Source organism: Chiloscyllium plagiosum, chromosome 26 (assembly GCF_004010195.1).
Source record: "Chiloscyllium plagiosum isolate BGI_BamShark_2017 chromosome 26, ASM401019v2, whole genome shotgun sequence".
Classification (NCBI taxonomy): Eukaryota; Metazoa; Chordata; class Chondrichthyes; order Orectolobiformes; family Hemiscylliidae; genus Chiloscyllium; species Chiloscyllium plagiosum.
The window spans coordinates 1,810,265-1,827,069 of NC_057735.1; the positions used below are offsets into that span (position 1 = coordinate 1,810,265).

General features: G+C 45.3%; 1 protein-coding gene across 4 annotated transcripts in view; it reads left to right on the forward strand.

Annotated features, from left to right (window-relative positions):
* srgap2 (SLIT-ROBO Rho GTPase activating protein 2) overlaps window positions 1–16,805 on the forward strand; it is a 244,264-nt gene that overhangs the window by 121,399 nt on the left and 106,060 nt on the right. For all 4 annotated transcript variants that reach the window (XM_043716321.1, XM_043716322.1, XM_043716323.1 and 1 more), the window contains 2 exons: window positions 6,795–6,990; window positions 11,249–11,411. In XM_043716321.1, the coding sequence (XP_043572256.1) occupies window positions 6,795–6,990; window positions 11,249–11,411 (359 nt within the window). The remainder of the gene's footprint in view (window positions 1–6,794; window positions 6,991–11,248; window positions 11,412–16,805) is intronic.

Sequence of the window (16,805 nt, forward strand, 5' to 3'; positions counted from 1 at the left end):
ACACACACACACACAAACATGCACAGACCCACACACATGCACAGACACACATACGCACACAGGCACACACACACACATGCACAGACACACACACATGCATAGACACAGACAGACACAGACACACACACAGACACACACACACAAAGGCACAAGCATACACACACATAAACACTGACACACACTGTCACATACAGAAGCACACACACATATGCACATAAAATCAAATGCAGGCATAGACACAGATGGACAGACACGCACAGACACACCTCAGTTGCCTATCGAGGCCTCTATTTCCACCACGTCCTGTGGTTTGCCATCCCTTTCCTAATCACAGGCTTGAACATACGCCAAGAAACTGCAAAACAGCCTGTTTACTACAACAACAAGAACTGCAAACGTGTCCAAACAGAACTGGGAAGTGGCCTTAAGGAGTGCCCCTTCAGACTGAGCAGAGCTCAAAACTAGAAATTCCTGATGGAGCTAAACTTAGCTCTTGAGCATATGTTTCTGTGTTAATCTCAGTGTTGGCAGTTTGCTCATACTGACTCCATCTATTCTTCTCTCATTTAATTCTGTTATAATAGCATCTGACGTTGCTTTGGGAGTTTTCATTGTCAAAGAGATTAATTGTTCAAACTGGGTGAATGGGGGCGAGATCTGGAATGCTCAACTTGAACAGGTGATGGAATTTGATTCCATTAGGAATTCCAATAAGGTTGACCCAGGACAGAAGAACGAGCTTTCTTTTCTTTATTCTTGTTTGGAATGTGGGCATTCCAGGCAACGGTGGTATTAATTGTCCCTAAACTGAGTGACTCTCCAGGTCATTTCAGAGAAACAGCCACATTTGGCTTAATTTGATTTGTTACTGTCCCATTTACCGAGCTACAGTGAAAAGTGTTGTTTTATGTGCTTTACAGGCAGATTGTACAATCCCAGTGCATCGGGGTAACAGAACAGAGTACAGTGTTCCAGCTGCCGAGAGGGTGCAGAGAGAGATCAGCACTCACATTTGATAGGTCCATTCAGTAGTCTGATAACCACGGGGAAGAAGCTGGTCTTCAATCTGTTCATACGTGTATACAAACTTTTATATCTTCTGCGCAATGTAAGAGGGTGCACAAGAGTATACCCGTGGTGGGTGGGGTCTTTGATGATGGTTGTTTCCCGAGGCAGTGGAAAGTGTAGATGGAGTCAGTGGATGGGAGGCTGGTTTATGGGATGGACTGGGCTGTGTTCACACACTCTGCAGTTTCTTGCGGTGTTGGGAAGAATGGTTGCTGTATCACGCTGCGATGAATCCAGATGGGCTGCTTTCTACAGTGCGTCTCTAAATATTTGTGAGATCACTTTGGGTCTGGAGTCATGTGGAGCCCAGACCAGGTAAGGGTGACAGCTTCCTTCCCTGAAGGATGTCAATGAATCAAATGGGTTTTTACCATGATTGACAGTGGTTTTGTGGTTGTTATAAGGCTAACAACTCGAAGTTCTGGATTATTATCCAACTCAAATTGCACCATTTGCCATTCTGGCATTCCAAAGAAGCCAGAGAAAAGTGACAGTATGGAAAGAGGCCATTCAGCCCACCAATTGGAACCCATGTTCCACAGACCATTAAATTACTTAAACGAGGAGTTAGGAGGGCTAAACGGAGCCAGGAAATGACTTTGGCAAACAGGATTAATGGAAACCAAGGTCTTTTATCCATATATAAGGAGCTAGAGGGTAACTAGGGAAAGGGCAGGTCCACTCATGGACGAAGGAGGGAATTTATGTGTGGGGGCGAGGAAGTGGGTGAGGTCCATAACAAATATTTTACATCAGTATTCATAAAGGAGAAGGACATGGTGGATGATGAGTCCCGGGAGGAGTATGTTGATATAAAGGAGGAGGAGATGGTGGGTGTTTTGAAAAACATTAGGGTAGTCAGTTTCCGGGGACTTGATGGGAACTATCCTAGAACACTGAGAGAGATGAGGGAATAAATTGCTGGGGCCTTGTATGAAACTCTTGTGAATGTTTGTATCCTCTTTAGTCGTAGGCAATGTCCCAGAGGATTGAAGAATAGCCAATGTTGTTCCTTTGTTTAAGAAGCACGGATAATCTGGAAAATTACAGGCCAGTGAGCCTTACGTCAGTGGTTGGGAAATTATTGGAGAAGGTTCTTAGGGGCAGGACTTGTTGACATTTGGAAAAATGTGGACTTATTAGCAATAGGCAGCATAGCTTTGAGCGAAGAAAGTCATGTCTCAAACTGATGCCATTTTTTGAGAAAGTGCCAAAGCTGCCTGAGGAGGGTCGGAAAGTGGATGTTGTTTGTGTGGACTTTAGCAAATCCTTTGACAAGGTTCCTCATGGCAGGCCGATACAGAAGGGAAGTCACATGGGCTCTGCAGTGAGCTGGTAAGATGGATACAGAATTATGGCTTAATCATGGAAGACAGAGTGTAGTGGTGGAAGGGTGTTTTTCTGACTGGAGATCCATGGCTGTTGGTGTTCCACAGGGATCAGTGCTGTTGTTTGTAATATATATATATAAGTGATCTGGAGGAGAATGTATGTGGCCTGATTAGTTAGTTTGTGGATAACACAAAGATTGGGGGAGCTGCAGGTAGTGAGGAGGATTGTCCAAGCATACAGCAAGATACGAATAGGCTGGAGACTTGGGTGAAGAAATAGCAGATGAAGTTTAATCCAGACAGGTGCATGGTGATGCATTTTAGAAGATCTAATGCAGGAGGGAAGTGTACAGTAAATGGCAGGACCCTCAGGAACCTGGCCAGATGGAGGGATCTAGGCCCACAGCTCCCTGAAAGTAGCAACAGAAGTGGATAAGGTGATCAAGAAGGCACCTGGCATGCTTCCCCTCATCATTTGGGGCATGGAGTAAAGGTTGGCAAGTCATGTTGCAGCTGTATAGAAGTTCAGTTAGGCCACATTTGGAATATTGTGTAGAGTTCTGCTCGCCACAGAAGGATGTGGAGTGTTTGGAGAGGGTACAGGCATGGTTTACCAGGGTGGTGCCCGGTTTGGAGGGGAGCTATGAGGAGAGATTGGACAAATTTGGTTTGTTTTCACTTGAACGTCGAAGGCTGTGGGGTGACCTTATAGAGTTTACAAAATTATGAGGGGCATGGATAGTTCCTTTTCCCAGAGTAGAAATGTCAACTACTATATGACATAGGGTTAAGGTAAAAGGGGGTAAATTTAAAGGAGATTTGAGAAGAGGGTGATAGGTGCTTGGAATAGGTTACCAGGGGAGGCATCATGACAGACACATGAATAGGTGGGGAGTAGAGGGATATGGACTGTATAGAGGCAAAAGGTTTTTGGTCAGCACAGTGTTGGTGGGTCGAATGGCCTGTTCCTGTGTTATAATGTTCTTTGTTCTTTATTAGCCTGGGGTTCTGGATAATGATTCTGGATTAGTGGTGCTGGAAAAGCACAGCAGTTCAGGCAGCATCTGCGGAGCAGTAATGGATAATGGATCATTGCTACAACATTCCCCCCCTCCCCCAACTCCCAGCCAAATGTTTGGAAGGTTATGGGAAGATGCACAGGGGCATGGATTGGGCAGCTCCTGCAGTGAGCTGGCATGGGAAAGATAGACTGAATGGCCTCCTCCTGAACTGTGTAAAATTAGAAAGGAAAGATATCAACTCACTATCAGAGCTCAGACTCTCCTGAAGGCGTTTAATCCTTTTTTTTGTTCATAGATTGTGGGTGATGCTCATTTATTCCCTCATTTTGGAAAGTGATGTTCTGGTGATGCTACCTCATAGTTCAATGGGACGTTCAGACATCAGGATGGGCTTATGCAGAGTATGTTTCTCATTGGTCAATGGCTTTCTCCTGTTCTTTTTCTGTTTGACTTCAGTGGGTGATTGATCGGTGGGTTCAGGGCACACTGTCGGTCAGAGAGTGTTGACACGGCCGCTGATAGTTTTGTTTGTGTGCTGGCCGAGAGGAGCATGCAATTCAATATGAGGCCCCTTGTGCTCAATTAGTCAACATGACAAAGAAAGGGCATTTCAGTGAGAGAAACTAGGATCTGCAAATTGGCAAGAAGGAAAGCAATGGTCTGGTGGTATTATTGCTGGATTGTTAACCCAAGGACCCAGGGAATGTGCTGACAACCCAGGTTCAAATCCACGGCAGATGGTGGAATTCAAATTAAGTATCTGAAATTAAGAGTCAAATGATGACCATGAATCCATTGTTGATTGTCAGAAAAACCCATCTGGGTCACTAATGTCCGTTAGGGAAGGAAACTGCCAACCTTACCTGGTATGGCCTACATGTAACTCCAGACCCACAGCAATGTGGTTTACTCTGAACTGCCCTCTGGGCAATTGGGGATGGGCAATAAATGTTAGTGAAGCCCATGTCCAATAAATAATTAAAGTGATTGGTTCATTCAGAAATAGACTAGCTTTGTGTCTCAGAATGAACTCGCCCAATCGAGTTCATGTTGGCATTCTGAACTCTGACCCTAACAACAAATTTCTCGCTAGATTAGCAATCCTGAGGTTCATAGGTTGGAATCCCAGCATGGCGTTGGTGAAATTTGAAATATATAAAAAATTTGGAATAATGGCAAGCACATAACCCACTGTCAATTGTCAGAAAAACCCATCTGGGTCACTAATGTCATTTAGGGAAGGAAACTGCCACCCTTACGTAGTCTGGCCTCCATGTGACTCCAGACCCACAGCAATGTGGTTGACTCTTAACTGCCCTCTGGGTAATTAGGGATGGGCAATAAATGCCGCCTGGCCAGTGACACCCTGATCCTGTGAATGAATTAAGGAAAAGAACCCAGCACCTTATGAAAAGAGGAGGTAGTTTGTGAAGGGAATGCAGATAGGAAATGATTTGCTGCAGATGATTCAGTGATGGAATGTGAAATAGGAGCGAAAGAAAAATTCCAGAGAGAGGTGTCGAGGCTGTGGAGCTGATTTCTCTCACGAATCGATGACTTGCCAGATGCCGAGTTTTAACAAAAGTGGGACTGTGAAGCTGAGTGCAGTCAGGAGAAGCAATGGTCATTTATATCCAGGAAGCTCCGTTCTCTCATGACTATCACTTAACCTCTTTAAGACTTGAGCAGTTTCTCAGGCACCGTTGCGTGTGGAGAGGCCTTGTTGGTGTGGGGATTCGAGACAGGAAAGTGTGGTTGCCTGCCCGAGAAGATTTGCTGAAACAGGAACACGTCGCAGTTCGGCAGAGGCTGTGTCCGTCCTTCACTGCTTCATCGTCATCACCGAATCCCTGGAGCTCACGTCACAGCTTCAGCAGCTGTCCTGAGGTTTTCTCTGAAGCAAACTGTGTTTATTTTTATTCTGCTGGATGTATCCAGCCAGAGTCTTCTCATCAAATTCTGTTTGAGTGTGCTGTTTTAAAAACTTGATGAGTTTTGTAAAAGCAGATGTACTTGTTGTTACCTCATAACAAAAATCTGAAAAATGAAGCAGATACCTGGTTGGAGATTATTCACTTTCTGTTAATTTAATGTTTATGAAGATTTCCTGTCTGTGTTTCAGAGAATATTCAGAAAGCTGACTGAATACTGTGCAGAGGGAGGTTGGCTTAATAAATCACTTGCCCCCACCTTAAGTCATTAATTAGTTTTCCATCCAAACTCTAACCAAGGCCTGGAAACAGGCTACTCCCTTGTCTGTATGCCCCAGGAGATCGCTACTTCAGACTTGAAAGAGAAGAAACTAATGAGATGTTATTGTTATCGTAAAGATGTAATCTACAAGTTGTGCTTAACTGAAGTCATCCAGAGGGAAGGGAGATCATTAGGGAGACTTCCCATTGGCCTCCGAGATCAGAGCAAATTAAACTTGTGCTCAGAGATGGAAAACGATATTGACTGTTGTGGCCAATGGTGGAGTGGGTTTTTTTGTGCTCTGAAATATTTAGTTGGCTGCCTTTGATTTACATGATGGTAAAGTTTTTTTCCTTTGCCTGCTTGGTTTCTTGTCCGTCTGGTCCAACTGCAACTGATCCTGAGGATTTGATGTAAATCCATGGGAAAGACTGTGAGTTATGATCTCAGCTGACGTTATGACTGGACAAGTCAAATCCCAAGATGACATCTAGCTCGATAGATGATTTTTTTTGTTGTTTTTGGTGAGGTGGCAATGTAAACGGGCCAAACTACAGATCTGGCGTTAAGAATAAAAAAGAAGTTTACTATACAAGGGAAAGGCAAACAAAATATGATCTATCAAGCCAGATTTCACACTGGGACCTGCTGTATCTAGACATACCATCAGCTGGCAACATAACAGTAATATATAGCCTGTAGTTCCTGGCTCCATTCAGTCAACCCTTAATTATGTTTAAAATAAAATACAGAAGTGTGGATGCTGGAAATGAAATTAAAGCAGAAATCGCTGGTGAAACACAGCGGGTCTGGCAGTATCTGTGGAGAGAAAGCAGAGTCAGTATTTCAAGTCCAGTGACCCTTGTTCCGGGTCTCTCGCTTCTCTCTCTCCACAGCTGCTGCCAGACCTGTTGAGTTTCACCAGCAATTTCTGTTGTTGTGCCTTAATTGAGGTTGTTGTGTATCTCCCTGTTTAATAACATGCTGCAGGTTGTGGGACGGGGGGGAGCTGGGGGATGCAGCCAGTGTGGGGTCTGTGTCAATACTGAAATGGTGGAGCCATTGGGACCACGCTGCCCTATTAACGGTAACGTTTCTGGGAAGCGGGAGGAGAGCTGAGACGAGAGCGAGCAGAGTGACTTGGCTCACTCCCTGACTTCTTTCTTTTGTCTTGTTGCAGAAATCCGAGCTCAGCTCCTGGAACAGCTGAAATGCCTGGACCAGCAGTCGGAGGCCAGGGTGCAGCTCCTCCAGGATCTGCAGGACTTCTTCCGGAAAAAATCCGAGATCGAGATGGACTACTCGAAGAACCTGGAGAAGCTGGCTGAACGTTTTATGGCTAAGACCAGGAGCGCCAAGGACCACCTGCAGTTCAAGTACGTGGGATAAAATTTAATCCTGACATCCCTCAGGAAATCCATTTGTTTCGATTCCAGTTTGTAACTCTGTTATTGTTACACATAAACCCCAGAACACCTTGATTGGCTATTATACACCATGATACGTGTTTCAAACCATGCTATTTTCAATTTGAAGTGTGGACAAGATATCCTTTTTTCTGTTATTGATGGAGTATAAGCAAAGAGTACTTATGTATCAAAGAGTGAATTTGAGACGGGGTTAAGCACTTGTAGATTTATTAATGGTTAATCAACTAAACAAACACACAGCCAACTGCAAGGTTACAAGCAATGCTCTGATAAACATTCAGTGAAGCTCTGTATATTTATTGGCAAACACTCCACATTCCAGCCAGCTAAACACGATCTCCTGATCTTTCACTTCATCACAATTACAGCATTTAAAAAGCATCTGGATGGGTATATGAATAGGAAGGTTTGAGAGGGATATGGGACAAATGCTGGCAAATGGGACTAGATTAGGTTAGGAATCTGGGTGGCATGGATGAGCTGGACGGAAGGGTCTGTTTCCGTGCTGTACATCTCTATGACTCTCTGACTCTATCTGCGTCTTTACATTGTTCCCAGTTATAAGCTCAGTTAAAAAAACACTGGATCACCTTGTCCCCGGTCAACAGTCTGGGTTTGACATTGGCCGTTATCACTTACAAGCAGTAAGACTGAAAAGGCGCCATCTCTTTATCCTGGACATAACACAACGATCTATTTACACATACTACAGAGAATCAAAATATGGGTGTTTTCATGACAAGAAGTATCCAAGGCCATTTGAGACCAGCCCAAAGATACATCAACTTTCTCCACTCCTATAGCAATCAATCTCAATCCCTCAACGAAAGCCAATTGTATCAACTAACCCGGAGGCACATTTTCCAGCAAGCAGGCAGGGTGAGGATTAATGGAGGGTTCTGAAACAAGTGTGAAAGAGCTGTATTAAAATTTCAGCAAAATGTTAATTTGAATTCTTCACTACGAGAGGGGCCACGAGATGCTGTGACCTTACTCTGTTTCCCCTTTCGTCGTGTGGGCACACACTGGTGACCCGTGACTGATAGGAAATCTACGAAGGGGATTAATTGCTTGGGGACCTCTGCAATGGGTTTTATTTCTGAATATTTACGGATGTAGTGTGTTAATACAGAGAGTCCCCACTGGGCAGTTGCTTTTAATCTGTGCTGTTTTTGTGTCATTCCACTTTCCAATCATTTGGCTGCTCCCGCTGTTAGGAGATGATTTTCCTCTGTAGTTTTTTCACTGTCATTGTCTTTGTTTTGCTATCGAGCTGTTTCCATCTCCCTGCTTATCTGGAAGCTCAGATAATTTGACGGGACATCTCTGTGCAACGGGGGGAGCTGGGCTAGTGGGTCTGAGCTCGAACAGGGGGCCTGGTAGATTCAGAATCCCTATAGTGTGGAAGCAGGCTATTCGGCCTAACCAGTCCACATCGCCCCTCTGAAAAGCATCCCAGCCCCCTAACCTATGACACTGCATTTCTCATGGCCAATCCACCCTAACCGGCACAGCTTTGGACAGTGGGAGGCAACCGGAGCACCCAGAGGAAACCCACGCAGACACGGGGAGAACGTGCAAACTCCACACAGACAGTCACCCGAGGCTGGAATCGAACCCGGTTCCCTGGCGCTGTGAGGCAGCAGTGCTAACCACTGAGCCACCGTGCCTCCCCATTATTGGATTGTTGCTTGTGAGGATGAGTACAGTAGTAGCAGGGCAGATGAACAAACTAAGTGCGGCTTTGTGATGCAGGAGGCCATTCTGGGTGGGAGGGGTAGAATCAGAATGGAGCTGGAGAGGAAGATAGTATCCTTAAAGGTGCAGTTCTCTGCAAACGAAAACCTGGATCCCTTCCTCAGTGACAAAGATAAGGACATTTCCTCGTGGCTGGAGATAAGCTGGGAGCAGGAGGGAATGATCCAGTTATTGTGGCATTGTGTCTTGTGGCTATTTATAATTAGAAAACAGAATCGGACAGGTCTGTCCTACTTATTCTCACACTCGACTCTTTCTGAGATCTGGTGGCCTTGAACCAAAATGCCAACCCTTTCACCATTCGCTGTGGAGTTGCCGAGTCTGGGTGAATTTATTCCTGGAGACTTCATCTAATGACTTCTTGCCCTAACTGTCCCATCCTTCGGCCACTAGTCACCCAACTCAATTACCTTCATGACCTCAACTCCCTGCACCCAATCAGAATGGCCTCAGCAACACCTTTGAGTGTTAGCTTCACGTGTGGGGACTCCAGGTCAATCCTGGAGACTCGGCCACCCTTTGACTGGAGTCTTGTCCAATGCAAGTTTCTTGTTTTTTCTCCTGATTTCAAGATGTTGACTCCCGAGCTATCGTTCCAGCTGGTGCTTTAATGGAAGTAAAATACTGCAGAATATGGAAATCTGCAATAAAAATGGAAGGAGCTAAAGAACCGCAGCAGGACGAGTAGCAGCTGTGGAGAAAGACACTTGAGTGTCCAGTGTCTCCTCTTCAAAACTGAATAGAGCTAGAAAATGCTGAAAATAAGTTGCTGGAAAAGCGCAGCAGGTCAGACAGCATCCAAGGAGCAGGAGAATCGACGTTTCGGGCATGAGCCCTTCTTCAGGAATGTAATCTTTAGGCTCATGCCCGAAACATCGATTCTCCTGCTCCTTGGATGCTGCCTGACCTGCTGCGTTTTTCCAGCAACACATTTTCAGCTCTGATCTCCAGCATCTGCAGTCCTCACTTTCTCCTAGAGCTAGAAAATGTCAGTATTCCTGTTTTGACAAATGGAAGGAGCAGTGAGTGAAACAGATGGTGAGGATGTCCAGAGCAAAAGACTGAAAGGGTGTTTGTATTGTTATTAAAGGAGAGAATGAGATGCAGAATAGGTGGTAATGGTAGGTGTGAACAATAGAAAATAGTTTAGAAACAAACATTTGCTGGAAAAGCTCAGCAGGTCTGGCACCATCCGTGGAGAGAAATCAGCATTAATGGTTTGGGTCCAGTGCCCTTTTGGATTTTATTTTAAAAATAGTTTAGCTTTGCTGAAAGCAAACTCGTGTGTTGAGACATTTTGGTACTTTGCCTGTGCAGTTATTGTTCATGCACAGAAGTAGCCCAGAGTGGTGGAGTATCTGATCCTGATCCCACATCTGAAGCTGATCTGATCCTGGATGGTGTTTTCCAGTTTGGAGTCAGTGGACAGTGATTAAGAGGATGTGATCTGGCTTGTTACGTTATCTCTTCCCAGCAGGCAGTGCTGAGGCTCAGTACAGCACCTATTGGCTGCTTAACCTCAAGCTGTCTAAACCCCAAACCCACTGGAATACACCCCCGAAACCTCTCCATCTCTTGACCTCTGCCTCTGCTCGTTTTGAAGACTCCTCTGCGTCTGTGGGATCTGCTCTATCTGGCGCATTAATTATTCAAGCTTGCTCCCTGCAGATTGGCTGTTGATCTCGGGCACCATTGGGCTGTGGGTATCTTCACATACACTGTCCCTGAGGCTGTTTACTCCTTCCTATTCATTAAGACTACACGGTGGCTCATTGGTTAGCACTACTGCCTCACAGCACCAGGGACCTGGGTTCGACTCTGCCCTCAGGTGACTGTGTAGAGTTTGCACATTCTCCCCGTGAGTTTCCTCCTACAGCCCAAATGAAGTGCAGGCCAAGTGGATTGTCCATACTCAACTGCCCATAGACTCCAGGGATGTGCAGGCTAGGTGGATTTGCTGTGGGAAGTGCAGGGTAGGGGTTGGGTCTGGATGGGAATTTCTTTGATGGACTGAATGGCCTGCTTCCACACTGTAAGAATTCTATGATTCAGCATTCTGCTGTACACAGCACACTCTCTAGTGTCTGAGAACTCTCTCTCTCACATGCCCATTCTCAACTGGAACCTTCTACCTTACTGATGTCAGATTTTTGATCATTCTGTTGACTTTAGTATCATTGCAGTTCAAAGTCATTTCACACTCCTGCAGTTCCTGCAGATGTTGTAGGGGTCTGTTGTGAGGAGAGGAATGGTTGGTATGGGTGTGGGGAAGGGGATCAGGGATGTGTGGGGGAAGGGTGAGTGCAGTGTGTACAATTTACGAGGGAGGGTGTGGGGTGGAGAGGAGGGTGTGGTGGTGTACATGCCTGAGAGTGGTGTGCTGGACAGCCACGCGTTCTTTATCCATCTCCTTTAACGGTTTCCTCTGACATGTTTGGTTGTGCAGGAAGGACCAGAACATTCTGTCTCCGGTGAACTGTTGGTATTTGCTGCTGAACCAGGTGCGGAGGGAGAGCAAGGATCACACCACACTGAGCGATATCTATCTCAACAACATCATCCCACGCTTTGCCCAAGTCAGTGATGACTCCGTCCGTCTCTTCAAGAAGGTGAGGGGCTTCCTATTGATCCTGTCATTCCTTGGACCGTGAGCTCCCAATCCTTCACTATCACCCCCAACCCCCCCCCTCCCCGATTTCCCAGATAACCAGAACCGAATGGGAAATCTGTTATCCCTTTTCCTTCCCAGAACACGGCTCAAACTGGGCATTGTGTGGATTGTGAAATGTAAGGGTGGCGTTAGCAGTGGGAATTGCAGGGGATAGGGTCGGGATTGGGGGAGTGGGGTTGGGGCTTGGTAATGGATGGGATGCTCTTCGGAGGGTCGGTTATGGACTCGATGGGCTGAATGGCCTGCTTCCACATTGCAGGGATTCTATGATCTGTTTCAAAGATTGAAGCTTGTGTTTAAATTGGGTTATTGGAGGAATTTTATTCTTATTATTCATTCTTGGGATGTGAGTATCAGTTCCAGATGAGGGTTTAATACCCATCCCTAATGGTATTCCTTTTCTCTCCCTCACTCCTTCTCACGCCCACTGCATGTGAGGAAGAGAGTTTGTGGAAGAGGATCAATTAAATATCACTGAGTTTTCCAGTGTAGGGAACACAAAGAAAGGACTCTGCAGTTTTTATTTCTTTCCCTCCGCCTCCTCTGGGTCAGAGTCCAAAGGTTCTGGCATCTCTCCATGACCCCACCCAGTAACGTAGCTGTCACGAGTAACCCTGAACAGTGGGGACCTGTGAGCTGACAATCCAATGGAAGCCAGGCCTTCAGCTGACCCCAGCTTCCCTTGAAGAGGTCACTGCGAGTGATCAGCATTGGGAACTCGAGCTGATATTTTATGCCTCATCTCCCTCAGCCACAGCATGCTGCAGCCAGAGACAACTCTCTTCATCTAACCACCCCCAGTCTGAGGAAGATCAGATAACCTAGCATAAAGCTTGGGTCCAGTCTGGTGTTCTTCACTGTAGCTGGCTCAGTGCCAGTTCACGTCTCCACTGAGTTGTTGTGGCGTGGGGACCACGTCTGTTAGTTGTGTGAAATGATGTAAAGGAGTAATGTGTGGTCACTGGCAATGATGGTTGACTGCTTTTGGGAGCTCCAGGCAGACTACATGCTTGTGGTGCACACGTTTCAGTTCCAGGGATTGATCCGAAATTTGAAGTGACTTCTGGACAAGGGTGGGGCTGCTGAGGCCAAGCTCTTGGCAACGTCGCTCTGTAATCATCTGCAAGTGGTTTGAGGAGCTGGAATTCTTGACCATGTTATGCATAAAACACGAGTAAGTTCACCATCTGAGGGATAGTGGATTGAATCAGAAGTGGAATTTAAAACATTCCTTCACCCTCCCCACCCCCACTGTGCTCCGCCACCCTCCCCCCCCTGCTCACAGTCTGGTGAATGATCAAGATCTGCAGATTCCCGGACACTGTGTTTCCAAATGGACCCTATCCCGAAACCTGAGGTAGACAGTTACTTCCCTGACTGTGGGAGATCTATCCTTCAAAACAGAATGTGTCTGTGTATACGTGTGTGTGCATGTGTCTCTGTGTGTGCATACGTCTCTGTGTGTGTGTATATGTGTGTGTATGTCTCTGTGTGTTTTTGTGTGTGTCTGTATATATGTGTGTGTGTGTCTGTGTATATGTGTGTGTGTATATGTGTGTGTGGTGTGTGTGTGTGTGGGTGTATATGTGTGTGCTGGTGTGTGTGTGTGTGTGTGTATGTTTGTGTGTGCGGGGGTGTGTGTGTGAGCGCGTACGCGTGCATGTGTGTATGTGTGTGTGGTCCCAGTGACAACGTGGGCTGAGCACAGGCTCCACTGACTGATCCCACCCAAACAGAAACCTGGTGGTAACCACACGGGTTCACCCCAAGATGTGTAAATGTCCCGAGATTACTGAAACATTTGTCCTTATAGCAGTCACTGGACTGTAAGCAGGGTGTGGGGGGTGAAAGAATGTTTTAAAGATCCACTTTTGATTCAATCCAGTATCCCTCAGATGGTGAACGTATTTGTGTTTTATTCAGGGCTGTAATGGGAATGGCAACCTCAACAATGAAAGCTAAATGTTGTGAATGCTGGAAATCTGAAACAGGGAGAAATCAGGTCTCACAAATTTAATTGAGGTTTTTGAAAAAGTAACAAAGAGGATTAATGAGGGCAGAGCAGTGGGCATGATCTACATGGACTTCAGTAAGGTGTTAACAAGGTTAGATCTCATGGAATACAGGGAGAACTAGCCATTTGGATACAGAACTGGCTCAAAGGTAGAAGACAGAACTGGCTCAAAGGTGGAGGGTTGTTTTTCAGACTGGAGGCCTGTGACCAGTGGAGTGCCACAAGGATCGGTGCTGGGTCCTCTACGTTTCGTCATTTACATAAATGATTTGGATGTGAGCAGAAGAGGTACAGTTAGTAAGTTTGCAGATGACACCAAAATTGGAGGTGTAGTGGACAGCAAAGAGGGTTACCTCAGGGTACAACTGGATCTTGACCACTTGGGCCAATGGGCTGAGAAGTGGCAGATGGAGTTTAATTTAGATAAATGCGAGATGCTGCATTTTGGAAAGACAAATCAGGGCAGGACATATACAATTAATTGTAAGGTCCTGGGGAGTGTTGCTGAACAAAGAGACCTTGGAGTGCAGGTTCATAGCTCCTTGAAAGTAGAGTTGCAGGTAGGTAGGATAGTGAAGAAGGCGTTTGGTATGCTTCCCTTTATTGGTCAGAGTATTGAGTACAGAAGTTGGGAGGTCATGTTGCGGCTGTACAGGATGTTGGTTAGGCCACTTTTGGAATATTGTGTGTAATTCTGGTCTCCTTCCTAACAGATGGATGTTATGAAATTTAAAAGGGTTCAGAAAAGATTTGCAAGGATGTTGCCAGGAATTCCTGATGAAGGGCTTTTGCCCAAAACATCGATTTTCCTGCTCCTCAGATGCTACCTGACCTGCTGTACTTTTCCAGCATTACTCTAATCTTGACTCTATGACTCTGTAACTCAGGTCTGGTGGCATCTGTGGAGGGAGAAACAGAATGAATGTGTTCTGAAACGGTATCATGCTGGGCTTGAAATGTTAATTCTGTTTCTGACCTGCTGAGTTTCCTCAGCATTATCTGTGGCTGCTCCTATAAGCAGAATGAAACACTAATGTTTGTCACTCATGCAGTCTTTCCCTGAGGCAAGGACAGCAGAGAGGATGATTATCATTGAAGATATGTGAAATGTTAATGTTTCATTCTGTCTTTATGAATGGTCAGTTTCCTTACAGTGCTCAACGCTGACTCGCCTGTTATCAGTTCCTGCATGCCAAAACACCAACATGGGACAGGAGGAGGCAATTCAGCCCCTTGAGCCTGGCTGACCTGTGACCTATCTCTGTAGACCTGCCTTTGACCCATTTCCCTTGCTATCATTGCTTAACAAAAGTTTATCTGGGCTCAGATTTAAAATGGAATCCCACCTTGCATTGCCATTTGAGGACGAGCGTTCCAAACCTCTTCCACCCTGTGTGTGTAGAAGTGCTTCCTAACATCTCTCCTGAATGTCCTGGCCCTTATGCCCCTCATTTAGAATCTCAAACCAGTGGAAATAATTTAGCTTTATCTACCTTGTCGTTTCCTGTTAATACCTTGAAGATTTCAATCAGATCACCCATTAACTTTCTAACTTCTAGCTGAAACAATAATTTATGTAATCTCTCCTCATAACCTACCCCCTGAAGCCCCAGTATCCTTCTTGTAAACCTGTGCTGAACTCCCCCCTGGGGCCAGACCATCCTTCCCAAGGTGTGGTGAACAGATCAGCTCGCATTTCTGTAAGTGAGGTCTAACTGGGGTTTTGTATAACTGAGGAGAAAGTGAGGACTGCAGATGCTGGAGATCAGAGCTGAAAATGTGTTGCTGGAAAAGCGCAGCAGGTCAGGCAGCATCCAAGGAACAGGAGAATCGACGTATCGGGCATGAGCCCTTCTTCAATTCTCCTGTTCCTTGGATGCTGCCTGACCTGCTGCGCTTTTCCAGCAACACATTTTCAGTTTTGTATAACTGAAGTATAATGTCTACATTCTTATGCCCCAGCCCTTTCCATATAGAGGCTAGCATTCCAATAGCCTTCCTGACTGCTTTCTGCACCAGTTCATGGCACTGAAACAGGATCCTCAAATCTCGCCGTATTTAACTTTGTGCCTTTTGAAGACACCCTGATCCACCTTTTTCAGTTCAAAATAGATAACCTTACACTTGTTTATATTAAAATATATCTGCCACGGCTTTGCCCATTTACCTAATCTATCAATATCCTGGTGTAGTTTTATGCTGTCCTTAATGCTGCCCAATTTTGACTTGTCAGCACATTTGGATATTTGAGTGTCAATGTCATTATCCAAGTTGTTAATGAATATTGTGAATAAATGAATCCCCAACACAGACTCCTGTGGGACACCACTAGTCACTTCCTTCCGATTTGATTACTTAGCCATTATTCCAAATCTCTGTTGGCTGCCACTCAACCAGTTTTCTATCTCTTTCAGTTTTCAGTAATGTGCCCTCAATTCAATGGGCCTCCACCTTAGGTAACAGGCTCTTGTACAAAACTTTGTCAAAAGCCTTTTGGAAGTCCATATAAACATCCATTGACTTACCTCTGTCCACTATCTTTGTCACCTCTTCAAAAAAACTTTAAGGTTTGTCAAAAATAATCTATCCTTCATGAATCTAGGCTGATTCTTTCTGATTAACTGAATTTTTTTGAAGTGATCAGTTACCCTATCCTTGACTGAAGACTCCAACATCTTCCCCATCGCAGACGTTAGGCTAATCCTCTGTAATTCCCTGGGTTCCCTCTGTTACCCTTCTACAAGGGGCAAAGTGACATGAGGAAATCCAGACATACATCTGCTAAATCCAGGGAAATCTGAAAGATTGTGATTAGGGCATCAGCAATGTGCTTTCCTAACTCCTTTAACACCCACAGATGGAAAGCAGCCACCCTTTTGTCACTCTTCAGTTCCATTAATTTCCCCATTATTGATTATTTAGATAAACTAATTTTATTTTGATCCTGTCCCTGATTCTCTGTTATTTTTTTCCATTAAGCTCTCCTCCTTTCCTGCTGTGAACACTGAAGCAAAATAATCATTTAGCATTTCCCTGTGGTCATTGACAATATCCTCACTCGAGACCTTCAGTGGGTCAACAGTATCTTAACCAGCCACTTCCCCTTTCAGAGGATCGTACAATCCTTATAGTGTGGAAACAGGCCCTTCAGCCCAAGAAATCCACGTCGACCCTCTGAAGATATCCCATCCAGACCCACTCCCCTCTTGCTCAACATTTCCCCAACTAATGCACCTAATCTACACATCACTAAACACTATGGACAATTTAGAATGACCAATTCACCTGACCTGCACATCTTTGGACTGTGGGAGGAAA